Source organism: Olea europaea, unplaced genomic scaffold, assembly GCF_002742605.1.
Source record: "Olea europaea var. sylvestris unplaced genomic scaffold, O_europaea_v1 scaffold1412, whole genome shotgun sequence".
NCBI lineage: Eukaryota > Viridiplantae > Streptophyta > Magnoliopsida > Lamiales > Oleaceae > Olea > Olea europaea.
The window spans coordinates 28,811-53,384 of record NW_019231648.1 but is presented as its reverse complement, the minus strand read 5'-3'; the positions used below and the strand labels follow the sequence as shown (position 1 = coordinate 53,384).

Here is a 24,574-nt window from a genome sequence, read left to right as displayed (position 1 = left end):
AGTCCAAAACAGAATTAAACTCTAAAAATGCAAAAAAAGATATCAAAAATAAGAGTTTTAGTATAAATAAAAGATTTCGCTAAATTTGGAAAATTGCGTCCCAGGAATGTACTATTAGTTCATTTCAATGCAGTCGCATGAAACATTTGTCAGCCTTCAATTTTGTTTCGGAAATAGTCCATACGGTTGGATGCCTTTTATGCTATGTGGTTGCATAGCTTTAAATTTAACACTTCCTTTTTCTTGTGCAAAATTTCGTGACGATTCTGGATTGTACTCATGGACGAAAATCCGACCCGAATCGAAAGTTATGCCCGTTTTTATCCACTATGTTCGTTTTTTCTCATATATATCCCAAAACTTGAATCCAATGCACCAAACTTGATCCCGCCTTCATGTCCACTTATTCCTTTGCTTGCCACGATCAATGTTACGTCGATTGTAGCTTGAACAAGCAATTTCATCGCTTTAATCTGCTTTGCTCGCGACTGAGTCATAGGCCCTTCTTTGATAATTAACGGATCCTTGCCCGGGCTTGTGTTTATTGCATTCGTTCCTCGGATCACAGTAGTTCCACTATATCCTGAAAACATACATGAAATGTTCGATAAGGCGAATTGAATAACACCGAGCAGTATTAAAGGAGGAGGTGGAAGGAGCTGTAACTTTCTTTGTTATGCTCTCGAGTCACGTCCAATATTGGTCACTTAAAGAATAACACACAAAAAATAATTAAGGACAGTCTTTGCTTCATCCTCTATGGTGTTTAGGCTTATCATCTAAGTATGCACAAGTAGCAAATAAAGAAAGAAAATCCCGACCTTCAGCATACTTTCTTGCAGAATCTCGTAGGTACAATAAAATCATTTTACATATGTAGGATCGTGAAGTTTCCACTGTAACATACCGCCAAAGAAAGCTAGCCAACCCAATATTGCGTAATGCTGCTAAAACTCGAAACATTACAAACTTGGTTAAACCGTAGCGTACAAAATGAATTAGAACGCTCAAAACGAAGAGCTTGAACTAGCTGAATTAGATAGCGGTGGAGCTCTTCATCATCAGCTCTCTAAGGAACAGTAACAACATATACAAAGATCTGTAGTGGAGGTGAAAACTCAAAAAAACTCGATTGATTTACTTTAGCCTGCTTTAACACTCACCTTGCAACTATGTGAGTTTGAAACGACATTTTATAGCATCGCCCATCACCACAAATCAAAGAAAAACAATGATGGCCTACGAACAAAGTATCATGATTGTCCGCCATCGCCAAAATCCCCAGCCAATGAGAACTTTCCGGAGTATGCATCACTAAATTAGCTGGACAAGACAAGGATGACAAATTTAGAATTCACGGCCAGACTGGCCAGTATAAGGAAATAATGTCACTTGTACATCATGTTTGATATCATCATTGTTGACAATATTTAACTGGTGAAAAATTAATATTCAGCCCTGTTACTGAGCCAGGCTCAGTAACAGGCTCAAAACAGGGGTTGAGGTGGCATCACCTCAGCTCCCGATTTCACTTACCTTTATTTTTTCAGATCTAAGGATCGAGGTGTTGCCACCTCGACTTCCTATTTTTGAGCTGGTTTTGCACCTAATTGAAAAGCATTTTTCATTAATATTTTTAACTGCTCAATAGAGTATTGTCACGTGTTAGAGGGGTACATCAAGTCTGACTGGTGTTAGGAAGAAAAAGCCCGCGAAAGGGGGCCAATGGACAATGTTGTGTTGTGAGATAGTATGACAAAATCTGCCGGGTGTACAAAATCAATATTGATTGTACAGTTTGATCCTTATGAATTCGTAGTCAAAACCTATTAGTAGGTTAGGTTTAAAAGAGATGAGAATTGTTTGAATTGACCAAATCAATCCATTAACGTCATGAGTTGTAAACTTGAGCCACAATTAAGATCACAATGCCAAATGAAGAAATTATTGAAAAATTCTCTATAGCTATGTGCAACGAAAATATTAAGAAGTTTTGTTGGTTTTCCAACTGAAAATGCCACCTTGAATTATACAGAGGTTCACTTTAAAGTACTCGAAGGAACTTACCTGTCAAAAAAGTCAAAAAGCTTAATGCTGGAGCTCGAGCAACAACGCTCATCTTGTTAGGATGGCAAACGGAAGCCTTCACGTGAAAACATTATCACGATCAAATTGAAAGAATGTCATTTATGATGTCAACACCATCCCTTGTAACTAATCAAAAGTGAAATGGTGCCTTCCCTGACTTCAACTCCTCCCATCACCACCAACAAAAGAAAAAAAGTGATGACTTAGGGAGTAGGCTGCCTAGGTATCACGGTCGTCCTACTTCATGAAACTCTCTAGCCAATGAGAACTTTGAGCGTAACATACCGCCAAAGAAAGCTAGCCAACCCAATATTGCGTAATGCTGCTAAAACTCGAAACATTACAAACTTGGTTAAACCGTAGCGTACAAAATGAATTAGAACGCTCAAAACGAAGAGCTTGAACTAGCTGAATTAGATAGCGGTGGAGCTCTTCATCATCAGCTCTCTAAGGAACAGTAACAACATATACAAAGATCTGTAGTGGAGGTGAAAACTCAAAAAAACTCGATTGATTTACTTTAGCCTGCTTTAACACTCACCTTGCAACTATGTGAGTTTGAAACGACATTTTATAGCATCGCCCATCACCACAAATCAAAGAAAAACAATGATGGCCTACGAACAAAGTATCATGATTGTCCGCCATCGCCAAAATCCCCAGCCAATGAGAACTTTCCGGAGTATGCATCACTAAATTAGCTGGACAAGACAAGGATGACAAATTTAGAATTCACGGCCAGACTGGCCAGTATAAGGAAATAATGTCACTTGTACATCATGTTTGATATCATCATTGTTGACAATATTTAACTGGTGAAAAATTAATATTCAGCCCTGTTACTGAGCCAGGCTCAGTAACAGGCTCAAAACAGGGGTTGAGGTGGCATCACCTCAGCTCCCGATTTCACTTACCTTTATTTTTTCAGATCTAAGGATCGAGGTGTTGCCACCTCGACTTCCTATTTTTGAGCTGGTTTTGCACCTAATTGAAAAGCATTTTTCATTAATATTTTTAACTGCTCAATAGAGTATTGTCACGTGTTAGAGGGGTACATCAAGTCTGACTGGTGTTAGGAAGAAAAAGCCCGCGAAAGGGGGCCAATGGACAATGTTGTGTTGTGAGATAGTATGACAAAATCTGCCGGGTGTACAAAATCAATATTGATTGTACAGTTTGATCCTTATGAATTCGTAGTCAAAACCTATTAGTAGGTTAGGTTTAAAAGAGATGAGAATTGTTTGAATTGACCAAATCAATCCATTAACGTCATGAGTTGTAAACTTGAGCCACAATTAAGATCACAATGCCAAATGAAGAAATTATTGAAAAATTCTCTATAGCTATGTGCAACGAAAATATTAAGAAGTTTTGTTGGTTTTCCAACTGAAAATGCCACCTTGAATTATACAGAGGTTCACTTTAAAGTACTCGAAGGAACTTACCTGTCAAAAAAGTCAAAAAGCTTAATGCTGGAGCTCGAGCAACAACGCTCATCTTGTTAGGATGGCAAACGAAAGCCTTCACGTGAAAACATTATCACGATCAAATTGAAAGAATGTCATTTATGATGTCAACACCATCCCTTGTAACTAATCAAAAGTGAAATGGTGCCTTCCCTGACTTCAACTCCTCCCATCACCACCAACAAAAGAAAAAAAGTGATGACTTAGGGAGTAGGCTGCCTAGGTATCACGGTCGTCCTACTTCATGAAACTCTCTAGCCAATGAGAACTTTGAGCAAGGCAGTGTCACACATCACTAAGTCGGACACTATAACTTAATAAGACAAAGGTGACAGACTCAAAGTTTTGCCGCATATACAAGGAAGAAAATACCCAATGGAAGGGGTTGAATGGATTAAAATCCTTTGTAATACACTATTAAGCACTTACTTGGAGGAAATAAAATAAATTATTTAGTAGATTTTGATAAAAATTGATGAAATATGTTATTGAAAAATTGTGGATCTCATTAAATACGTTATTAAAATTAATTGCTAACTTTAATATAGATTTTAATCCCTACCAAATAAACTAAACAATCTTTCGACAAATACGCTAGCTTCTGTACTAAAATTATAGCAATCAATATCATCCAGTCTGTCAAATTTCTTTAACTTGATTGATACTCATTTTTGTAAGAATGAGAATGAAAAATATAATCATTATAGGACTTACACAAAAGATAAAAAGTCAAATATGATGATTTGATGTGATGAATAACGATCATATTTTTCATTTTTATGATCAAAAAATCAGAATCAAACGAAGGCTTAGAATTATCACATTATTTTTAGTCACCAACAAGTAAATGGAACAATGTTAAGAGAATGACGTATTCATTGACGAACGCATCATTTTTTTTCAGTGTCTATTTGAATTTTCAACTTTCTTGTTATTTATTTTCCTATTTTCTATTTCCAAATAAAAGTATAGCAATCTTTTTTGTAAATACATTTAATAATAATATCTATAACTAGAAACTAATCTCAACAAAATTGAAAATTTGGAAAGGAATCACACAAGTTGACGAAACAACTGTTTTTTCCTTAGTGCAATTCTTCGATTTCTCCCTCATATATATCACACAAACAGATGCTGTCTCCGCCTCCTCTGCATAATCCACTCTCCTTCACCCCCCTCCTCTCCCCCTCTACATCGCCACTCTTTTCTCTCTCTACAATCTTCCAAAAATCTCAAAATCCCATCTAAAATTTTTATTCAATCTTGTAACAGCTGAATAATAATAATAATAATAATAAGAACAAGAACCGGTGGTGGTGATGAAGGACGATTGGATAAGGACGGCGTTGACAGACGACACGGTGGTGGTGGACGTACTGTTCCGTCTCCGGAAGTCACCTTCATATGAACCGTTAAAGCCTTCTTTGCCGCCGCAAAAGTGGGGGCTCCGACAAGCGCGGTCCAAGCTGGTGACGATGAGGAAAGAATCAGCCACTACTACGAGTACGAGATTTAGTCCTACCACTCCTCTGGCTTCGTGGAGTGGAGGCGCTACCTCTCCCAGTGACGGCGGCTATGATGAGTCGAGCCGACTCCCTTCCGATCCAGCGTCCTCCGTCAGATCCAAGGTTTGTAGTCTCGTTTTCGTGGCGATTGTCGCAAATTTGTTGTCGGCGTAGATCTCTACATGTGCCATTTCTACTTCCCGTTAACCTTTACACCTCTTTCATAATGACGTCAGTTACGTGTTTTCAATCGCCTCTGTCGGTTTCTTTACCAACGTTGATAATTTAAAGAGATTTTGCTCATTTTTCATCACTTCTGAGTTTTTTCGATGGTGACATGAGATTTTTGGCCGTCCGATCTATAAAATCTTCGTGTTTTTCTAGGTCGATGGAATTTCCATAGAAGTTTGGGCCGTATTTTACCAAATTCCGCTCCTCGTTGGTCGAAATGAAAATAAATTTACCCTGATTTTGCTGTCCTTACCAATTTTACAGTTTTGAACTCACTCAGAGTTCTAGATTTTTTTAATGTCTTTTTTCCCCCTTTTATTGATTATAACCATTAAATCTCATTCTCAGAAATTTTCCCTCATCTTCTCCTCACTTTTCCGCCATGAATGGTTGACTTGTAATTTGCCTTCTGTTTTGTGATTGAAGCATGAGGAAATATATCAATTATGATTTTAAAACGGTGTTTAGACCGATTATTATAAAAGAAAAATTCCTATTTCTTCTTGCCTCCTTTCTTCTCCGTAACTGGTAACTTTCAATATTATCACAAGTGTACCTTTATTCTTTTCAAACGCCAGATCCGCTAGATCTTTTTTCATAATTCGTGTGTACATATATATGCTTGTTGTTTCTTGTTAGTGACGAAAATGCCCCTTCCGAATAGTCAAAATTCAGGCCGGGCTTCATGGCTGGTCTGTTGGGCCCCACAGGGTTTTGGTTAAGTGGGTGCTCTCCTTTCATTATAGCTTTATGGTGGGTTTACCTCTCTGTGTTTTGTGGGTTCTTATGGGTCAGTAAATTAATTTGTCTTATTTTCTTGATTGTTGGCTAGAATATGTCGACTTCTGTGTTTCTGCCTTCTGTCCTTTTGAGCATGTTCTTTGCTCTTCGTGCTGCCACGTTTTTGGATTCTTTTTACTTTTTAGATCTCGCAGACCATCCTTCTTATTTTGATCTCTACTTGGGTTAGAGCTATTAATTTATGCTACTGCTGCAGTAGTTGTAGTCGTTTTTTGTTTTTTTTTTCTTTTGGTGAAAAGTACCATGAGGATTGAATAGAATCTCGTGGATTTAGACATGGGTGTGCAGGCTGAAATTTCTAGGGAGAACTCAGTGGATTATTCCCTCCCATTTAGTCAAATTTCTGAAATGACTTTCAAATGGAGTAAAGTTGAAATGGATTTGATAAGATGACAAGTAACCCGTTCCCTTTTATGTCAAAGCAATGACTTCATGTGGAGCCCCCTTCCATGAGGCTGCTACCCCATAATTATCTTATTGATTAATCTACTTTGCCAAAAGGAAATTGACAAAAAGTTTAACAACATGGAGTAGATAATTAGATGAAAAAGTTGACGGTGTTTTAAACTGTCCAATTGATGACATATGTCATTATGTCAAAGATTATTCTAAGGCATCTGACATTGTAGCTTACTTCTCTTTTTCAATCTCAATCTTTGTGATTCCTCATGCATTTATGCTTTGTTGAGTATGTCGTGAATTTGATTTATTTGAATAAGTTTTGTAAATCACGGCTAACTTTCTTTAAAGTCATCAGCTCATCATTGCATTATTACTTGATTATTGCCTATATATTCACGAGTACTCATCTTGGCGAATTACTGGCTGGTTTTCGTGTGTACTGTGTATTTTATATGGAAAGAAATTGTCTGTGTTTGTTAATGTACGATTTCATTTGCAGGCATTTTCTGAGCTCAAAGAGGAAGATAGCTCGCTTTTGACGGAGAAACTTCATTTAAGGAAGGTAGGTCTGTTTAACTGAAACAATTACCTCAACTGGTGATTATCGTCTCCACATTAGTACTTCATGTTTGTTCCCATTTGACTGATGCGCCGCAATTTGTCAAGCAGGAATTAGCATCGACCGCATACATGACTTTTCGTGAACATAGTGCTTGGAGCCATAATGCAAAAAGAATGAAGGTAATCTTTGAAGCAGGCTACATGTACAAGGAGATTGTACACACTACATTACACAGAGACAGGTGACAACCCTTCGTTGGACATTGGGCAAAAAACAATTTTGTCCCTGCTAATGCAGTGTTACCACATGTCTCCTTGTAAGGCTTCCTGTACAATCTTCTTGTACAATGAATTAATTCATAATCTTTTAGCCTATTCCATATCATAAGTATGGCTTCATATAAAACTCGATTTTACCTTCCCATTATCACATTAAGCTCTCATTATTCCTGGAGGAAGATGGTGGGTGACATAAGGAATTTTCCTCTTTTCAGTTGGATCTAAATCTACAGTCAGCTAGTGTTTTGGGTACTTTTGAAGAGGCCAAACAATACAACAACCAGATGGAGGCATCAACAAGTGAACAAAGACCGAGTCCAAGATTTGAACTGTCTTCATCTCATTACTGCAAATTAAAAAACAAAGAGAGAACATCCAAAGGAGGGTTCATTCTACCGGATTTAAATATGATGCCTTTGGAGGAAGAGAGTGGCTCGGAATGTCTTTATCAACTCGACTGACTGACCAGTGAAGGGCGACGAGCGTATGATGTTGAGTAATGGTCCGAGCTGATGCATATGGTTCATGGGGAGAGCTGGAAAGTTACGACTCAGACATGTTTTCAACTGCCTGATGATGAGTTGTAAAAGGTTGGTTACGGTCTTAGGAGGTAATTGTAGAATCTAAGGTTCAGATCATATGTAGAAATTTTTGACATTTTTTAGCAGGTCCTTATAAGGTTCTTTTTGTGTAAAACCTTATTATTATTATTTCTTTAGAATAGAATAGGAATGCAACTTTATTCTCAAATATTTGTGCGTTTCCCTTCTCTGATCGATCATCATTTGGAAGAAGCATGAACAAATTGGGGCCACCACAATCCAACACAAGTTATAGGCCAAGATGGGCCCAGCTTGGGCTCACTAATTGGGTCATTTCTTCGTCCAAGAAATCTTTTTCAACTTATCTTTTTTATTATGTTTGTTTGACAACTATCAAATAAAGCATAAATAAAGATATGTATTCTACATGTATTATTGTTTTAGAAGAGTGTGAAAAGAAGTTATTGCCGAGAAAAGTGTTTACAGAAAAAAGCTAATTTTGCTTGTTGACTAAAGTTGAAGACTTAACAGATCAAAATTTTTTACTGTCAAATTTTACAGCAGAGAGTGAAAAAAGTGGCGATAATATTGGGTTTTATTATTATTGTTATTATTTTACTGTGAATTTCAGTACATAAAGCGTCGTCGTCCGTCAGTTCGATATTTTGAATAGTCAACGAAGTTGACAATTTCCAAAAGGACGAATTTGAAAGAAAGTAAAAATATATTCAATCGATACGACCAAATAAACTAATGGAGTGCGAGTCCTTAACAAAATTAGTCACCAAACTTTAAATAGTCACTTGATGATTAGATTCAATTATACTTTTTCCACTGGACAACTCTCAAAAAGTAAATGTTGGTTAAAGTTAGGATTTATTTGAGCTTTATTTTTTGAAAAAATAAATTTTTTAGTACTAATTTTTTGAAAAACCCGTGGTTAAAAGGTAGAAAAAAATTTGACATGTGAAATTTTTTTATTGGAGATAACGTGTGATGGAAAATGAGTTTGAGAAAATTTTTCCTCAAGGCCTGGAGAAAGTTGGAACTCTTGTTTTCCGAGTATTAAATTCTCTTTTTTCAATGGGAGTTTTGGGTATATGTACCATTTGGACAAATAGGAATTCCCTTCGACTCCTAACCCTAATGAGTTTTTAAATAATGTTAACTGAATTCGAACATAAACTCTGCATTGATGGATTAAACATTTTCTTTCAAATGGAATCCCGTGATATATAAAAAGTGAAAAAGTAATTTTGATGTAGAATAAGAATCTTCATTTTTCCAGTGTAGGACCGTCTGTAGGCGGCGGAAGAATTATTTTATAAATAGATTACGTAAGTGGTTCGAATATTTTGTTGGAAAGTAATCATATTTAGTACCACTGGTATTACAATATCAGTCCAAGTGACACTAAGTGTTACTCTTGTTTTCCGAGTATTAAATTCTCTTTTTTCAATGGGAGTTTTGGGTATATGTACCATTTGGACAAATAGGAATTCCCTTTGACTCCTAACCCTAATGAGTTTTTAAATAATGTTAACTGAATTCGAACATAAACTCTGCATTGATGGATTAAACATTTTCTTTCAAATGGAATCCCGTGATATATAAAAAGTGAAAAAAGTAATTTTGATGTAGAATAAGAATCTTCATTTTTCCAGTGTAGGACCGTCTGTAGGCGGCGGAAGAATTATTTTATAAATAGATTACGTAAGTGGTTCGAATATTTTGTTGGAAAGTAATCCTATTTAGTACCACTGGTATTACAATATCAGTCCAAGTGACATTAAGTGTCATTAAATAAAATGTATAATTAAGTGAATCACGTAATTTCACATTTAATTGTATGTATCACATAATGCCACATTCACTAATGTTAGATAACATTATTCTTTGTTGGATCCACATCCTATCTAAGAATTGGTTAATCTTAAACTAGCAACTAGAAAAAATATAATGCAAATCTATAGACAAAAATTTTAAAGGAAAATCAAGGTTGGTTTCTAAAGAAAATTAAGGAATTCAAAAGTGTGGAACTAGAAGAATGATACGTGAAGGATCCCAAATTTTGTAGATTTTCTATAATGAGAATAATAAAGAAAATCAAGAAATTCAAAAGCGAGGCTATTTGAAGAATGAGAGTCTTGAATGAATCCAAAATTTGTATATTTTCTAGAAAGAGGATCTTAAATAAAATTAAGGAACTTGAAAGTATAAGATTTCTTTTATTAATCAAGAATCTTGATTTTAGAAAATATTGGAATTAAGATAGATTCCTGTTTCTCAATAGAGTAGTGCTATTCATCACAATTGGTGTTAAACACTAGTCATGGACAACACATCATAAATCCAATTAAATGAATCTCATAATAACACATTTCATTAGATTTATCATTTAATGCCACATAAATGCTACATAAACTGGTGTTAAATAACATTATTCTTTTCAGTAAATCCTCGTTTGGCAGTCATTGAATTAAGTCTTTTTTTTTTCATTATTAGGGAAAATGAGTTTGGAATGGTTCTTTTTTCTTTTTTTCTTTTTTAAGAATGCGTGATTAAAGGTATGAAAATGAGATTTTACTCGTAGAATATTCTTATCATGAGAATGTATTGTTGAAAATGAATTTAAGAAATAAATGATTTTGTTAAAATCATTGTTAATCAAGGGCTAACATTCATTCTGCAATCATCAACTTCCAACCAAACATATCTGTTAACCTTCAAAAATGGCACCAACAAATGTCCGACCTCGTCCCCTCCAAACCTGCACACGTAACACTTCGTCAAGAGGCAAAAGTCGTCGATCGAGAAAAGGTCCGATGGCCGTTTGCACTTCGACGGTCAAGTGAACGGTCAGACAATATATATAGAGTACAATAGTGTGAAAATGGGGGATTTGGCTAGAGAGTTAAGACATGCCTTAATTGTGTGAATAGATACATATATATAGAGAAATGTGAGTGAAATGGGCCAAATGGATTAGTGGGCCTAAGTTCGAGCCCAATAAGGAAGTGATTATATAAGTATAATAATAGGCACCTCGTTAGGCGCTTTGACTAGACTTCTTAGGGCCTCGGTGGCACTTCGACTGCCCTCTTTAGAGCCTCGACTTTGGGGCCCAACTCTAATGGGCCTCGCTCATGTCCAATAAGATGGCCTACTAAAGGATGGTAATTTATAGGCATAACAATATCTTTAGAATGATTAACCAAATTAAGTTGAACGACTAAACTTCCCAACAATACACAAGACTACTTTGAGACAGCCCTAGCATTATCAATGCTACAAACATTTCTATATTTCGTACAGTTGAAATGCGTTTTAATTTTACTCTCTTGGATTAAGAAGTTCCTCTCTCTCTCTCTCTCTCCCATCATTCCTTATCTTCTTTCAAAGACAGTCATGGTGCTTTTCAACTGGACACGACAAGATTTGTAGCAGCCATGGGATCTGGAGCTACTTGAAGGAGTTGAGTCTAAACCCCCGTTTGACCCCCATTTTTAGTAATAAAAATGCGAGAAATAGTGTTTTGTTGAAAAAATGAGTGGTTGAAAAAAAAGGAAAAATTTTCGATTTACGTGTAATATTATTTTATGGAAGATTGTGTGGTTGAAAATATGAGAGAGAAAAATAGAATGTAATGGAAAATAATTTAATGAGGGCCAAACAGGGGCTAAATGGCGAGACGTGGGCCCAATTCAGAGACTAATGGTCAAGAGGTGATCGATGAGGAGCCATAGTGGTGGAGTCCACCGGTCGAGGCAGCAATGCTAAGTTTTCTACCTAAGGTCGTCCCCAATAGGGTTGCATCGAGAGGTTCAGCGCTAGGCTTTCCACCTACATTTTCTTCTTCCTTCTTATTATTTCTTCTCTCTTTTCCCCTTTACCTTCTTTTTTTTTTTCCTGTTTCTGTAACAATTAATCTAAATGGATAAGGCTGAGTAGGGATGTCAAATGGATCGAGTTGCTCGTCGGCTCAGGCCCATCAAATGACGAACCCAAGCCGAGCAGGGGCTCAATCCCACGAGCCGAGCCTGCTCGACTCGTTAAGCCCTTGAGCGGCTCGTGGGATGTGTGCCCACGATCCAAAGTTCACGAAGCCCATGAGCCGCTCACGTGGGCTCGTAAAAAATGTGCAAATTTACAAAAAAATTAAAAAAATTACGAGTTTGCGAGCTGTTCATGGGCTCCACTCGACCCACTAGCGGGTAGCTCGTGAACTCACGAGCTCGCCACGAGCGAGAGCAGAGCTCGTGGATTAAAGGGTCGAGCTGACTCGACTCGATCCATTGCCATCCCTATGGCTAAGTGACAACATTTGGTGACAGGATTTTAAAAACAATCGACGTGACACTGGAATAAGGAGGGAAAAAAAGTTGACTTGCTTGATTGAAAACCATTACACCCCTAAGTCCTGACCATCAACGCCCAGCAATGGTCACTCCGATCTCGTCAAATTTCGGCCAATCTATGTGAGCTCATCCACTCCTCATTCTTAATTTGCGCCTCATTATCGCGTTCAAGTCATCTTCGACCAGACGTTTTAGAGGCTACTACACATAGCGAAGAAGAGTAAAGCTCCACTTTCCCCAAATCCCTATAGGTATCATCACTCTTGTGGCTTGACATATTTATAATTTTGTTTAGCAAACTGCGGCTTGTTATATACCGTAAAGTTAGATGATTGTCGCTGTTGTCCAAAATGAGACTTTAGCTTTATGCTGTAATGTTGCTTAGGAAGCTAATTACTTGGTCTTTAAACTTCGATTGTATGAGATTTCTATTGAAAATGAAATTTAGCTATTTTTGTCTTTTTATATTGAAATTTAACAAATATATGTCCTAAGAATCGGCATTATTACTATTTAACAATGTTATTAAAATTGATCCAACCAGTCGGCCTGGTTCAATCAGTAAAATTGAAAACCGGGCCTAAAATCGGGTCAGTTATATGTTAATAACCAGATACAAGAAAATCGTTTTGAAAAATCACTAAACCAGCCAGTTTAAAACTAACCTGTGAACCGGTTGTCGCTTTCCAAAATTTTTTGAAGCTTTTATACGATTTTCCATTTTTAAATTTTTTTTTGAAGTTTTTAAATTCAAAGTTTCTAACTTAACTATTGGGCTATGCAGTGAATTGAAAGACCCATAGCATAATTTGGATTGCCAGCATATTTATAGATGTAATTTCTTCAAAATATTTTAGCAACTTCCGATGTGGGATTCCTTTTCATTTGCCCATATTACCTATTTTCCGTATTTGCATGTTTAACTTCAATTTTACTTTGATTTTGAGCTCAACAAAAAGTAAATAGAAAATTTCACCTCAATCTTTTTATTTATTCAATTTTCAGATTTAACTTAAAAATCACTTCATTATTAACATAATAATGTTATACATCATTTTCTATAAGCTTATGCGATTTCAATTTTGATTAGCCAAAATAAATTTGTGTTAACTTTGAATTAGTAGTATGAAAGTTATTGCATCCGGTTCGACCCCGATTTGATCCTGGTTGAATGTTTTGACCCTTGACCTGTGAGCTTTTTTGGGTCGATTTTCAAAACATTGTTATTTAATAAAGGATAGAGTCATTTTTAGTGGTTTAATTGGGTTTCATATCCACAAAGGTGTTATCACTTGTGGCTTGACATACTTATGTGTAATTTTGTTTAGTAAACTGCAATTGGCAAAATGAATTTTCATGAATGAGCTGCACATTTGTAAGTACGCTTAATGAATTTTAGCAAACAAGAACTGGCGAAATTCTGTTTTTTCATGAATGTGATATTGCATTTCATTTACAACTGGCTTTAGTTATTACCATGTTAACATTTAAAATTACTTATTTTCCATCAAATGTTACGAATTGAAAGTATACTATTGTGTTCATGTGGTGCTAAACGTGACCAATATTTTTATTGCAGTAGAAGAAATTATGGACAATGTGTAAGACGAGTGTTGTGATATTTTAGTGGAATCTGATAGTGAGAAAGTTATAGAAATTGTGAACACAATGGAAGGAAAAACGTATGACAATGTTTTGGTAGATTTTGATAATGAGAACGTAACGAAAACCATGAACATAAAGGAAGGAAAAACGCATGATGATGTAAGTTTGGGAAATCAGATAATGAGAATGTTATGAAAATCGTGAACATAGTGGAAGGAAAAACTTTAGGAGAAGATGGTGTAATTGTCCTGGAGGTGGATATGCTATTCAAAGATGAGAAAGAGACGTATCAGTTGTACAAAAAGTATACTTATACGGTAGGTTTTCCAGTAAAGAAAAGGAATTCAATAAAGGATGAGAATGGAGTTTTGCGGTATGTAACTTTGACATGTAGTCGTGAAGGATGAAAGAGTGGTGACATTGGCGGTTCTTTGAAGCTGCAACCAACAATTCAGATGGATTGTAAAGCTAAGATATCTGCATATTCAATATCCATAGAACTTGCTTGGCGAATGAGATGTTGTAATAATACAATCCTATTTTTCAAAAATGCAAGCGCAATGATTGGGCTTTTATTTCAATATGGATTTGTACGATGATTTATGACTGAAAAATGTATTTTAGCTAGATAATTGGTGTAGACAATCGTATAAGAAGTTCGACGAAATCGTTACATTTGATACCACTTATCTCACCAAAAAGTACAACATGCGTTCGCTCCTTTTGTTGGCGTGAATCATCATGGATAATCAACACTACTTGGTTTTGTGGTTTACTATCGAATGAAGACACAAATTCTTTTGTCTGATTGTTCAGGACATGGTTTTCAGTGTATACACAGTCGAGCTCCGCAAACAATTTGTTGAACGGTATGAAGGTGCACCAAGGAATAAGGTCGAGAAGGAGTTCTAAGCCGATTTCAAGTCATTATCTGAAATGGTACTTTGTGCAACAGAATTTGAAATGGAGAAGCAGTTTCAATTAGTCTACACAATTTCAAAATTCAGAGAGGTTGAGATTGAGTTCACGAGGAAGGTTTATTGTGACATCATATCTACTGCTGAGAGATGTTTGGGGACGACGCATGAGGTACGGGAGGTTGTTACTTTTGAGGGTTGTTGGAGGAAAAAAATTCTTCGTCTCATTTCAGAAAGAGAAATGTGATATTATTTTCATTTATCACTTATTCGAGTTTCGAGGAATAATATGTGGACATGTGATCGCAGTATGATCCGCAATGATGTGACATGGCTGTCGAAGAAGTATATACTGTGGACATGGAGGAGAGACGTTAATAGAGCGCACACGAGGGTCGCAGTGAACTATGATGGCTTAGTTACCACTTCTGACAGTTGAGATACGATAATATGTGCCAAGCTTTTGGACAGATGGCTGACCTTGCTGCAGATGATGAACGGTGGTCACGCTCGATAATGGATTGGATAAAAAATCAATGTTGCCTACTTATTAGTGCAAAGTCAAGTAGCGGTAGTAATCAAGTTTTGCCGCATGCTTTTCAAGTGCCCAGTCATTGTACTTATTTACAAAATACATCGAGCGTGAGCATACTGGATCCAAAATCTACTCGCAGAAAGGGCGTGTCGAAGAAACTTTGGAGGAAAAGCCCATTGGATTCAACTTAGAAGAAATCGAAGGTATGTTCAAATGTTTGCCCCTAATCTGCAACTAATGTGAAGTACATTTATTCTGATTTTCGACATCAACAATAGCGAAGAGAACTAAATTGAAGCAGAGTAATATGCAAAAGGGCACAAACAACTTTGAGCCGGCTCAACAACTACCTTATTTCACGTCATCACAATTCCCACTTTCACAATATGCCATCCCTACACAATTTTCTCTTTCACAATAATTACCGTCTTCATATTTCATCCCTTCGTCCTTGACAAATGTTATATACAATTTGCAAGGTATTCACATTAGTCGATATATGAACTTCAACTTCAATCTATCGTTTCAATACCTTTAATTTTCTATACTGTATTATAATGTAGGTCGAGCGATGACATACTGGAATTAAAACTTACCGGATTAAGATGGCTTTGGCTTGTGAAGTTGGACGTGCATCCAGTAATGTTCAATTAACACTCACAGCAAGTATCATCTCTGTGTTGTCATGACAGATTAAATATCATTCATACTATTGAATTATTGTTGGGTTTATTGATGTTACATTTGTTGGTCTACATGATTGAGTTAACCAATACTTATCAAATTAATCCCATAGCAACTGGTCCATTGTTTTGTAGCTATGGAGGCCTTCGTTAACTTGGCAAAGCATAAAGCAAGTAACGATGACGTACTCGAATTAAAACTTACCGGACTAAGAAGGCTTTGGCTTGTGAAGTTGGACGTGCATCCAGTAATGTTCAATTAACACTGACAGCAAGTATCGTCTCCTTTGTGTTGTCATGACAGATTATCATTCATACTATTGAATTATTGTTGGGTTTATTGATGTTACATTTGTTGGTCTAATCCCATAGCAACTGGTCTATTGTTTTGTAGCTATGGAGGCCTTCGTTAACTTGGCAAAGCATAAAGCAAGTCCTAAACCAAGCGATTTATTGCTAGAATTGGAAGCAATACATATTTGCCTATTTTTTGTCATTGTTGCTGGACCAAATATTGTATGGATGATGGTGCTTCAATTTTGTTTTTTCTGTGTCAAGGACATCTGCTTTTTGTTATGAATAGGTCTCTAAAGATGTAGTCCTATTTTTTTGATTAGAAGGTAATTTGTAAATTACATGTAGTAGACTTGCCTCCATATTTCTTTACATTATATATGAAAATAGAGAATGTCACCCTCTTAATTTTTATCTGTGTTATGATTTCTTATTCTTGCTTCTTGTTGGAATATGCTACTTTGCGTATCTCTTGTCTATCTACCTATGCATTTCCACTCTAAATGGATTCTAAAGTTTGCAAATGCAATCACAAGAAATTGTTGGAGTTCTCATTTCTATCTAGTCCCAACACGCTTGATGTTAAGAAAAGATCTCTTGCAAGAAAGTTGGCTAGAGATTTCAAAAACACTAGCCCTGCTCAGTTCATAATGAGAATCAATAGAATACAAAGCTAAATGGCTAGTTAAGTAGAGATTTGTAATAATAGAGAACTCATCATTGCATTAGATATAACCATCTAGATTACAACAAAAGGGTGAAAATTCAAGCTCAATACACAGACATAGTTTATCAATTAAATATGATAACTTCAACAAAAGTTTTCAATAATATCTACTAATCAAGAAGGCCGTTTCCCTTTTGCATTTTGTACCGTGCTTACTTTGTTCATTCGAATTGTTACGTCCATCGAAATCATGAGCTCTTCTTGGTCAATTAGCCGAATTCGAGATTCAAGAACGCGGGACATTTCATCAACTATTTTGTTCGTACAGGGTTAACAAATGGAGCGCTAACATGACTAGATGCACCGCTTGATTTTTCTTTAACAATCCAATCCCAAAATTTACAATTGTTACTGCAGCAAATGAATAATTTGCCTTTATTGACAGTCTCCTTATCCACCACAAAAGATTTCTTAGATCCATGCTTACGTGACGGGCATGGCATTTCCTTGGGCAGTTGTTGAAGAAGTCGGTATTAGCCAGGGGCGGACCCAAGGGGGGTCGCTTATGGTCCTTTTTTTTTTTTTTCGTCGTCGTCTTTGTTTTCGAGCTCACTATGAAATATTAAACGAAATTGAAATATTACATTCTTAATATCATTTTGAAGTACTCACGACCTGGTATTTTCTCGTCGTTAATGTTATGCGAAATGGCTAATCGTAACAAATGTTATGACACGTCAAGATAGGTAGTTTCCAAACTAATATTTCGAGAATTTTGATAACAAGCTAACTTTAAAATAATTTCGACGATTATGCACTAGCCATATCCATAAATCTTCTATATCCTCTCGAAACTCATTTCGAGAACTATATCATAAATATATCGAATGATCTAAATGAATATCGAAAATAATTAATGTACGTCAAACGTGCATGCTAAAAAAAGACATATAACTCGTCTTTTTTGAAAAAAATAAAAATCAATTATTTTATTAATGTTTATTATTTTTGCGCAAAAAATTTATCAATATAATTTACATTATTTTATTAGAAAATTTTATAAGTGGTATGACGTCAAATTTTTTTTTTTTTTGGACGTAAAAATTCTTAATAAAATTTTTATTACTTCGTAGGGGTTATAAATTGTTATACTATTTTTTCATCTTAATTATTTTTATATCTGAAAAAAATTTATATATATAAAAAATTCAATCATTTTTAGGATTTTTTTAATTATTATTACATTTTCCTCTCAATCAATTAATTTTTTTTCAAATGACGTCAAAAATTTTATTAGGAAATTTATTATATTATTTTTAAAAAAAATTAATTGATTGAGAGGAAAAAGTAACAATAATAAAAAAATCCTAAAAATGATCAAATTTTTTTATATATTTATAAATTTTTTAGATGTAAAAATAATCAATATAAAAAAGTAGTATGAAAGTTTATAACCCATATAAAGTAATAAAAAAAATTTCATTGCTTTTTTTTTTTAAATTTGAATGTGATCCCTAATGTAAAATGTCTTCATATTAGCTCTACAAGTATGACAGATTTCGGAGTTCCTTTTTACCATTCTAAACTACAAAGAAAGAAAATAAAGCATCAGAAGCTGCAAAGGATAAACTACAAATGCAACCACAGCACAACTGAAACACACGGCACCGAACACTAGCAAACGAAAACCAAACACTAAAGATTCAAACTGCAAGTCATTTGAAACAACAAGAAAACCATTAAAAAGACTTTCCATAAAATCATTAAAGCCAACACCAAACAAAAGTGGTGGGTTACTCACTGTGGGCTGCTGGACAAAATTAGATCACCTTTGCCCGTCGGCAGCTTCCCTCTCAACCGGAGCACAACAAAGAAATGGAAATGGATTTACAGACGAGCATGGTTCCGAAAGTGATAACATGGCGATGGTTTGGGGAAATGATGTCCTTCACAGACCACCGTTGTGCTTCGCTGGGTACCACAGTCCAGGGACGAATCCAGGATGTTGAGCCAGCACGGACGACCGTAATAAAATATTAAAGGCTTGTTTGTTGTCATTTTTTGCAAAAAAGAAAAAAAAAGTATTTTGGAATAGTGATTTAATGGAGAATGTGTAGTTAAAAATAATAAAAAATTTTGAATTTACGTGTAATATTATTTTATTAAATAATGTTTGATTGAAAATAAGGGAAAGAAAAATATATTCTGAACTAAATGGAAATCAAACAAAGCTTAAAATTTAAATAAAATAATTATTTTATTGAAGTTGAACATATATAATTTTGTTATAAGAATAAATCGTACTCACCAAATAACATTATTGTTTTATATAATTCAAAGGAAGAGTACGGTATTAAAATTTTTATAATTTTATTAAAACCACTAAAATCTTACATATATTATTTTGTTAAACTCTATACCACAACTCATCAAATGTCATAATGGTCAAGCTTTCATTATATCTTAGAATAGGTCATAGGTTCAATTCCCCATTAACCCTTTCCTTATTTCAATGGATTTCAATGGCTTTTGGTGAAAATTGTATAACTAAAAATTTATACAATAAATGGTGGACAGATTCGAACCCGGGACGTAAAATAAACAAATGTAAGTGTTGACCAACTCAGCTGCAAGGAACGGCTAAAATGAAAGTAACATAACAGTAATATATCCTATATATTTGTCAATCCTCAGCCAAAAAAAAAAAAGACTCCCGGCGGATTCAGCACGCGCGACCGCGGGGGCTCGCCGGGTGTTGGATCCGCCAGTGCCACAGTCGATTCAAATATTTGGGGACTGCTTGCGAGTTCCAATGGTGGCCGGAGATGGTGAGTGGCTGGGGATGGTGAGGCATGTAGTGACGACCCTTCAATTGAACTGAGGAGGGTTTCGACTGTGGGCATTTTGAAATTTTGAGGAAATATAGAAATGAATTTGATTAATTTTCAAAAGCAGTTTTCGGCCTTTTCGTATTTTTCAAATGCCACATCAACCCGGATTTCCCATGTTTCTATTCCCCTGGCCAAGTAGCGTGATTGTTTGTATAAAATGAAAATGGACAAATTGCAATCAAGCCCCCATATTTTATATAATATTTAGTAATTAACTTCTTATAATTAAAAACTAAATTCCAAAATTCTATTTTATTCGTCTTAATCTTTAAATATTTTTAATTGTAAAATAAATCATTCTTTGTGGACAATTGATTTTGATCTATTCAAAATGACATTTTGTGTTAATAAAAACTTTAAGTTTGAATGTTCGAAATTTAGATTGTTTTTAGTCATATTCCTATGAAAATAAAAGATTCATTACTTGGATACGTACCCAAATCCGAGCATCATAATCTCTACTCATCTCTGTTTCTCTCACTCGTTCTGCATTAGGGAGCCTCAGATGAAACAGAATTGATAAACATTATTGAACAAGGAGTAAAGATACCAAGAATTGTGTCATGTTGGGATCAGCTACCCAGCTGTAATATTCAGTCATGAAAGTTGTTCAAGACAAAAAACCAACAGGTAGTTGCACTTTCTCTCTTCCTAGAGAATTGGACTGCCTTTATCCTAATTTGTTCACGTTCATAGTCATGGAAATACAAGAACTCGATGAACGAGAATGTTGGATTGCAAACAGAAGGCCTCACATTGAACCTAATCACACGAAGTGTGCTAGGTGTACAATCCAAGTAACAACTTGGTTTATAATGAATGAGTTGGCACATATCCACACCATACATTTTAAAAACTGTTTTTTTAATCAATGGTGAGGATCCCCACACCTCATTAGTTGTCAACCAAGTTGTAAAATTTGATTGTACAATTAGAATAATTCTAATCACATACATACGAAAGGTCAACATCCAACATCGAAGGAAGAAAATCTCGGACAGGTTAGGAAGTTGATCCACATAATCTTACACGGGCCTTAATATAAACTATTATCAAAGAATGGTCACCTCATTTGAAGCATACAGAGAAGTGGAACAGGCTAGATCTGTTACATATGAAAGGTCAACATCCAGGTATTGCACATTTGTTGGAGGTAACCTAGCCAAGTGCTTGTCTGTTAGCAGCACCAACTCGAGTCCGAAAAAAAAAAAAGACTCCCGGCGGATTCAGCACGCGCGACCGCGGGGGCTCGCCGGGTGTTGGATCCGCCAGTGCCACAGTCGATTCAAATATTTGGGGACTGCTTGCGAGTTCCAATGGTGGCCGGAGATGGTGAGTGGCTGGGGATGGTGAGGCATGTAGTGACGACCCTTCAATTGAACTGAGGAGGGTTTCGACTGTGGGCATTTTGAAATTTTGAGGAAATATAGAAATGAATTTGATTAATTTTCAAAAGCAGTTTTCGGCCTTTTCGTATTTTTCAAATGCCACATCAACCCGGATTTCCCATGTTTCTATTCCCCAGGCCAAGTAGCGTGATTGTTTGTATAAAATGAAAATGGACAAATTGCAATCAAGCCCCCATATTTTATATAATATTTAGTAATTAACTTCTTATAATTAAAAATTAAATTCCAAAATTCTATTTTATTCGTCTTAATCTTTAAATATTTTTAATTGTAAAATAAATCATTCTTTGTGGACAATTGATTTTGATCTATTCAAAATGACATTTTGTGTTAATAAAAACTTGAAGTTTGAATGTTCGAAATTTAGATTGTTTTTAGTCATATTCCTATGAAAATAAAAGATTCATTACTTGGATACGTACCCAAATCCGAGCATCATAATCTCTACTCGTCTCTGTTTCTCTCACTCGTTCTGCATTAGGGAGCCTCAGATGAAACAGAATTGATAAACATTATTGAACAAGGAGTAAAGATACCAAGAATTGTGTCATGTTGGGATCAGCTACCCAGCTACACTATTCAGTCATGAAAGTTGTTCAAGACAAAAAACCAACAGGTAGTTGCACTTTCTCTCTTCCTAGAGAATTGGACTGCCTTTATCCTAATTTGTTCACGTTCATAGTCATGGAAATACAAGAACTCGATGAACGAGAATGTTGGATTGCAAACAGAAGGCCTCACATTGAACCTAATCACACGAAGTGTGCTAGGTGTACAATCCAAGTAACAACTTGGTTTATAATGAATGAGTTGGCACATATCCACACCATACATTTTAAAAACTGTTTTTTTAATCAATGGTGAGGATCCCCACACCTCATTAGTTGTCAACCAAGTTGTAAAATTTGATTGTACAATTAGAATAATTCTAATCACATACATACGAAAGGTCAACATCCAACATCGAAGGAAGAAAATCTCAGACAGGTTAGGAAGTTGATCCACATAATCTTACACGGGCCTTAATATAAACTATTATCAAAGAATGGTCACCTCATTTGAAGCATACAGAGAAGTGGAACAGGCTAGATCTGTTACATATGAAAGGTCAACATCCAGGTATTGCACATTTGTTGGAGGTAACCTAGCCAAGTGCTTGTCTGTTAGCAGCACCAACTCGAGTCCGTTTCAACTAATACCCAGTTACAACGGCTTCCTGCAACTACAACATTTCTTGATTGAATTGATATTTGCAATTCATTATTTAGTTCCTGAGAAAACAAGGGCGGAAAATTTCTTGAATACATGGCACATGGCTGCTAAAGTATATAATGTTTCCGGGGATATTTCACTCTCTCTCAATATGTTTTCGAACCTTCTCCTTGATTCGGATGGAGCCTTAAATGAATCCTGGTGAGCAGAAGAAGGATTCCATCACCACCAATCACCCAAGCACCGAAAACCGGATGTGTGATGTATATGCCATTCCGAAGTGATCTATTAATCTACTAATAAATCCTTCCTATTAATCTGGAAATTTTCTCAGATACAAGAGGATGTCCTGGGCCTGACATGTCACTTGGCAGGAGTGAATTGATTATCTTCATGCATAAGGATACTAGATTACCTAGTAGAAAAGATTGAAAAATCATCACAAACCTCCCTTATTTCTTTTCTATTGCAATTTCTAGATTATTATATGATGATTTTTGAACTAGCTGAGTTTTAGCAACTTGGTTTTGAGTGACAGGATTAGTCTCATCCTCTCTCTCTCTCTCTCTTCAAGAACAAATGGGGTTTTATTATCAACGAAGAACCAGAAAATGTAACATTGGAACTAGAGAGACTGAAGACAAACCTTACCACCCCTTTGCAGCTCTCTGACTCTCTCGCACTCTTTTTATGTTTATAATGAAGCGAAAAATGCATATGAGAAGAATCCAATAAAAGAGAGAGATTACAATTAAAAGCTGAAACACATAATAGAGTTAAAATATAGAGTCGCTGTTTTCCATTTCGTTAAAATCGCAGTTGACACAAGACGATAGACTTTTAATTAGTTATTTTTCTCTCTCGTGGATGATGGAAAAAATAGTCGAGTTTTTAAAGGACGAGTTTAAACTCAAAATGAGACGAAGAATACTTGATTTACTCTTCAAGTAAATTTTGGGAAAACTGCATTATTTGGTCATGAAGAGATCATTGATCCTCGACTATTCACTTTCGTTGCAAGTTGCTTTTGGTTAAAATTTATTTTTAATATAGTGCAATTTTGTAGATATGGGCCATGGCATTTATACTACACTTATAGGAAATCTTTCCCAAATTTCCTACAGCAGCCAATTTCCCTGCACATTGAGCTTTATCCCATCAATCATGCTATGTTGCTCGAATTTTTTGACATAATGATTGATCGACACTTACAATGGGAGGAGGCCCACTTCTTTTTTGGACTTTCTTATTTACACTGGAATTACGCACATGTGAGAGGATGTCAACCATTCTGGCAAAGTAGTTTAACTCTTGTCCCATTTATAATAAAAAAAATGGTGAAGTTGGCTAGTTGTGTCATACTCAAACCGAAATGATAATTTTACCTAAACCAAAAATGTCCAGAAATTTAGGAGTCCAAAAATATAGCCAATATATGTTTTACTAACACTAATAACATCTTGATATTGCCAAAAGTAATAAGAAAATAAATAAAATTGAACATTGTTGAACTTTTTAAACTTACAATACATTCCCAAATTACTCTAAATGAGGTCCTAACCAGTTTTCTAGCAATTGATCATGAGGATCAATAATTGCATCAGGATGACATATGGAGCCTGTTTGGTAGAACTTTTAAAAAGTCAAAAATAATTTCTAGTTATTTCTAATATGATTGAATAATTTTCTAAAAATATTATATCTGACTAGATTTTTTTTTTTAATTTTTTAATTTTTTTTTTTTTGAAGAGAGCAAACTTAAGATAACTCTCAAGAAACTTTCATACAAAAAGCATATAAGAATGCAAAACCGTGCCAAGGGAACTTCACAATTGTACAAGTCAAGAGCTTAACTTTTCAGTTTACACTTAAGTCCCTAAAGACCAAAATATTACAATTTGACCCCAAAACTCGCATATTTGCAATTAATAACTTCTGATAATTATTATTAACTTTTTAGGTGCTTTCTTGCGGCTATCAGGATATTTTCACTTATATTCTGTATAATGTCACAGATTTATCAACAATCTCAATTGCCTACTTACATCTATTTTTGTTTTTCTTTTCACTTATTGAATTAAAAATAGGTTTAATTATATGAATGGTCATTGAACTTTGCCCTATGTTA

At 35.3% G+C, this 24,574-nt stretch overlaps 1 protein-coding gene and 2 long non-coding RNA genes across 5 annotated transcripts; all 3 read left to right on the top strand.

Annotated features, from left to right (window-relative positions):
• Positions 1 to 4,599: 4,599 nt before the first annotated feature.
• Positions 4,600 to 8,127, top strand: LOC111375752. Its single transcript, XM_022998618.1, has 4 exons — positions 4,600 to 5,182; positions 6,993 to 7,055; positions 7,163 to 7,234; positions 7,549 to 8,127. Exons 1-4 carry the CDS (start codon positions 4,874 to 4,876, stop codon positions 7,792 to 7,794), a joined length of 690 nt encoding a protein of 229 aa, XP_022854386.1. The 5' UTR covers positions 4,600 to 4,873; the 3' UTR covers positions 7,795 to 8,127.
• A 3,433-nt stretch (positions 8,128 to 11,560) lies between these two features.
• Positions 11,561 to 12,698, top strand: LOC111375751. Its single transcript, XR_002699356.1, has 2 exons — positions 11,561 to 11,697; positions 12,210 to 12,698. It is a non-coding gene; the product is annotated as an uncharacterized LOC111375751 (long non-coding RNA).
• A 1,998-nt stretch (positions 12,699 to 14,696) lies between these two features.
• LOC111375749 lies at positions 14,697 to 16,663 on the top strand. 3 transcript variants are annotated; one of them, XR_002699353.1, is made up of 4 exons: positions 14,697 to 15,493; positions 15,569 to 15,769; positions 15,854 to 15,929; positions 16,109 to 16,663. It is a non-coding gene; the product is annotated as an uncharacterized LOC111375749 (long non-coding RNA). The 3 variants fall into 3 exon arrangements; XR_002699355.1 differs by having other exon boundaries at positions 15,854 to 15,956; XR_002699354.1 differs by having other exon boundaries at positions 15,854 to 16,248; positions 16,368 to 16,663.
• The last annotated feature ends 7,911 nt before the right edge of the window (positions 16,664 to 24,574 follow it).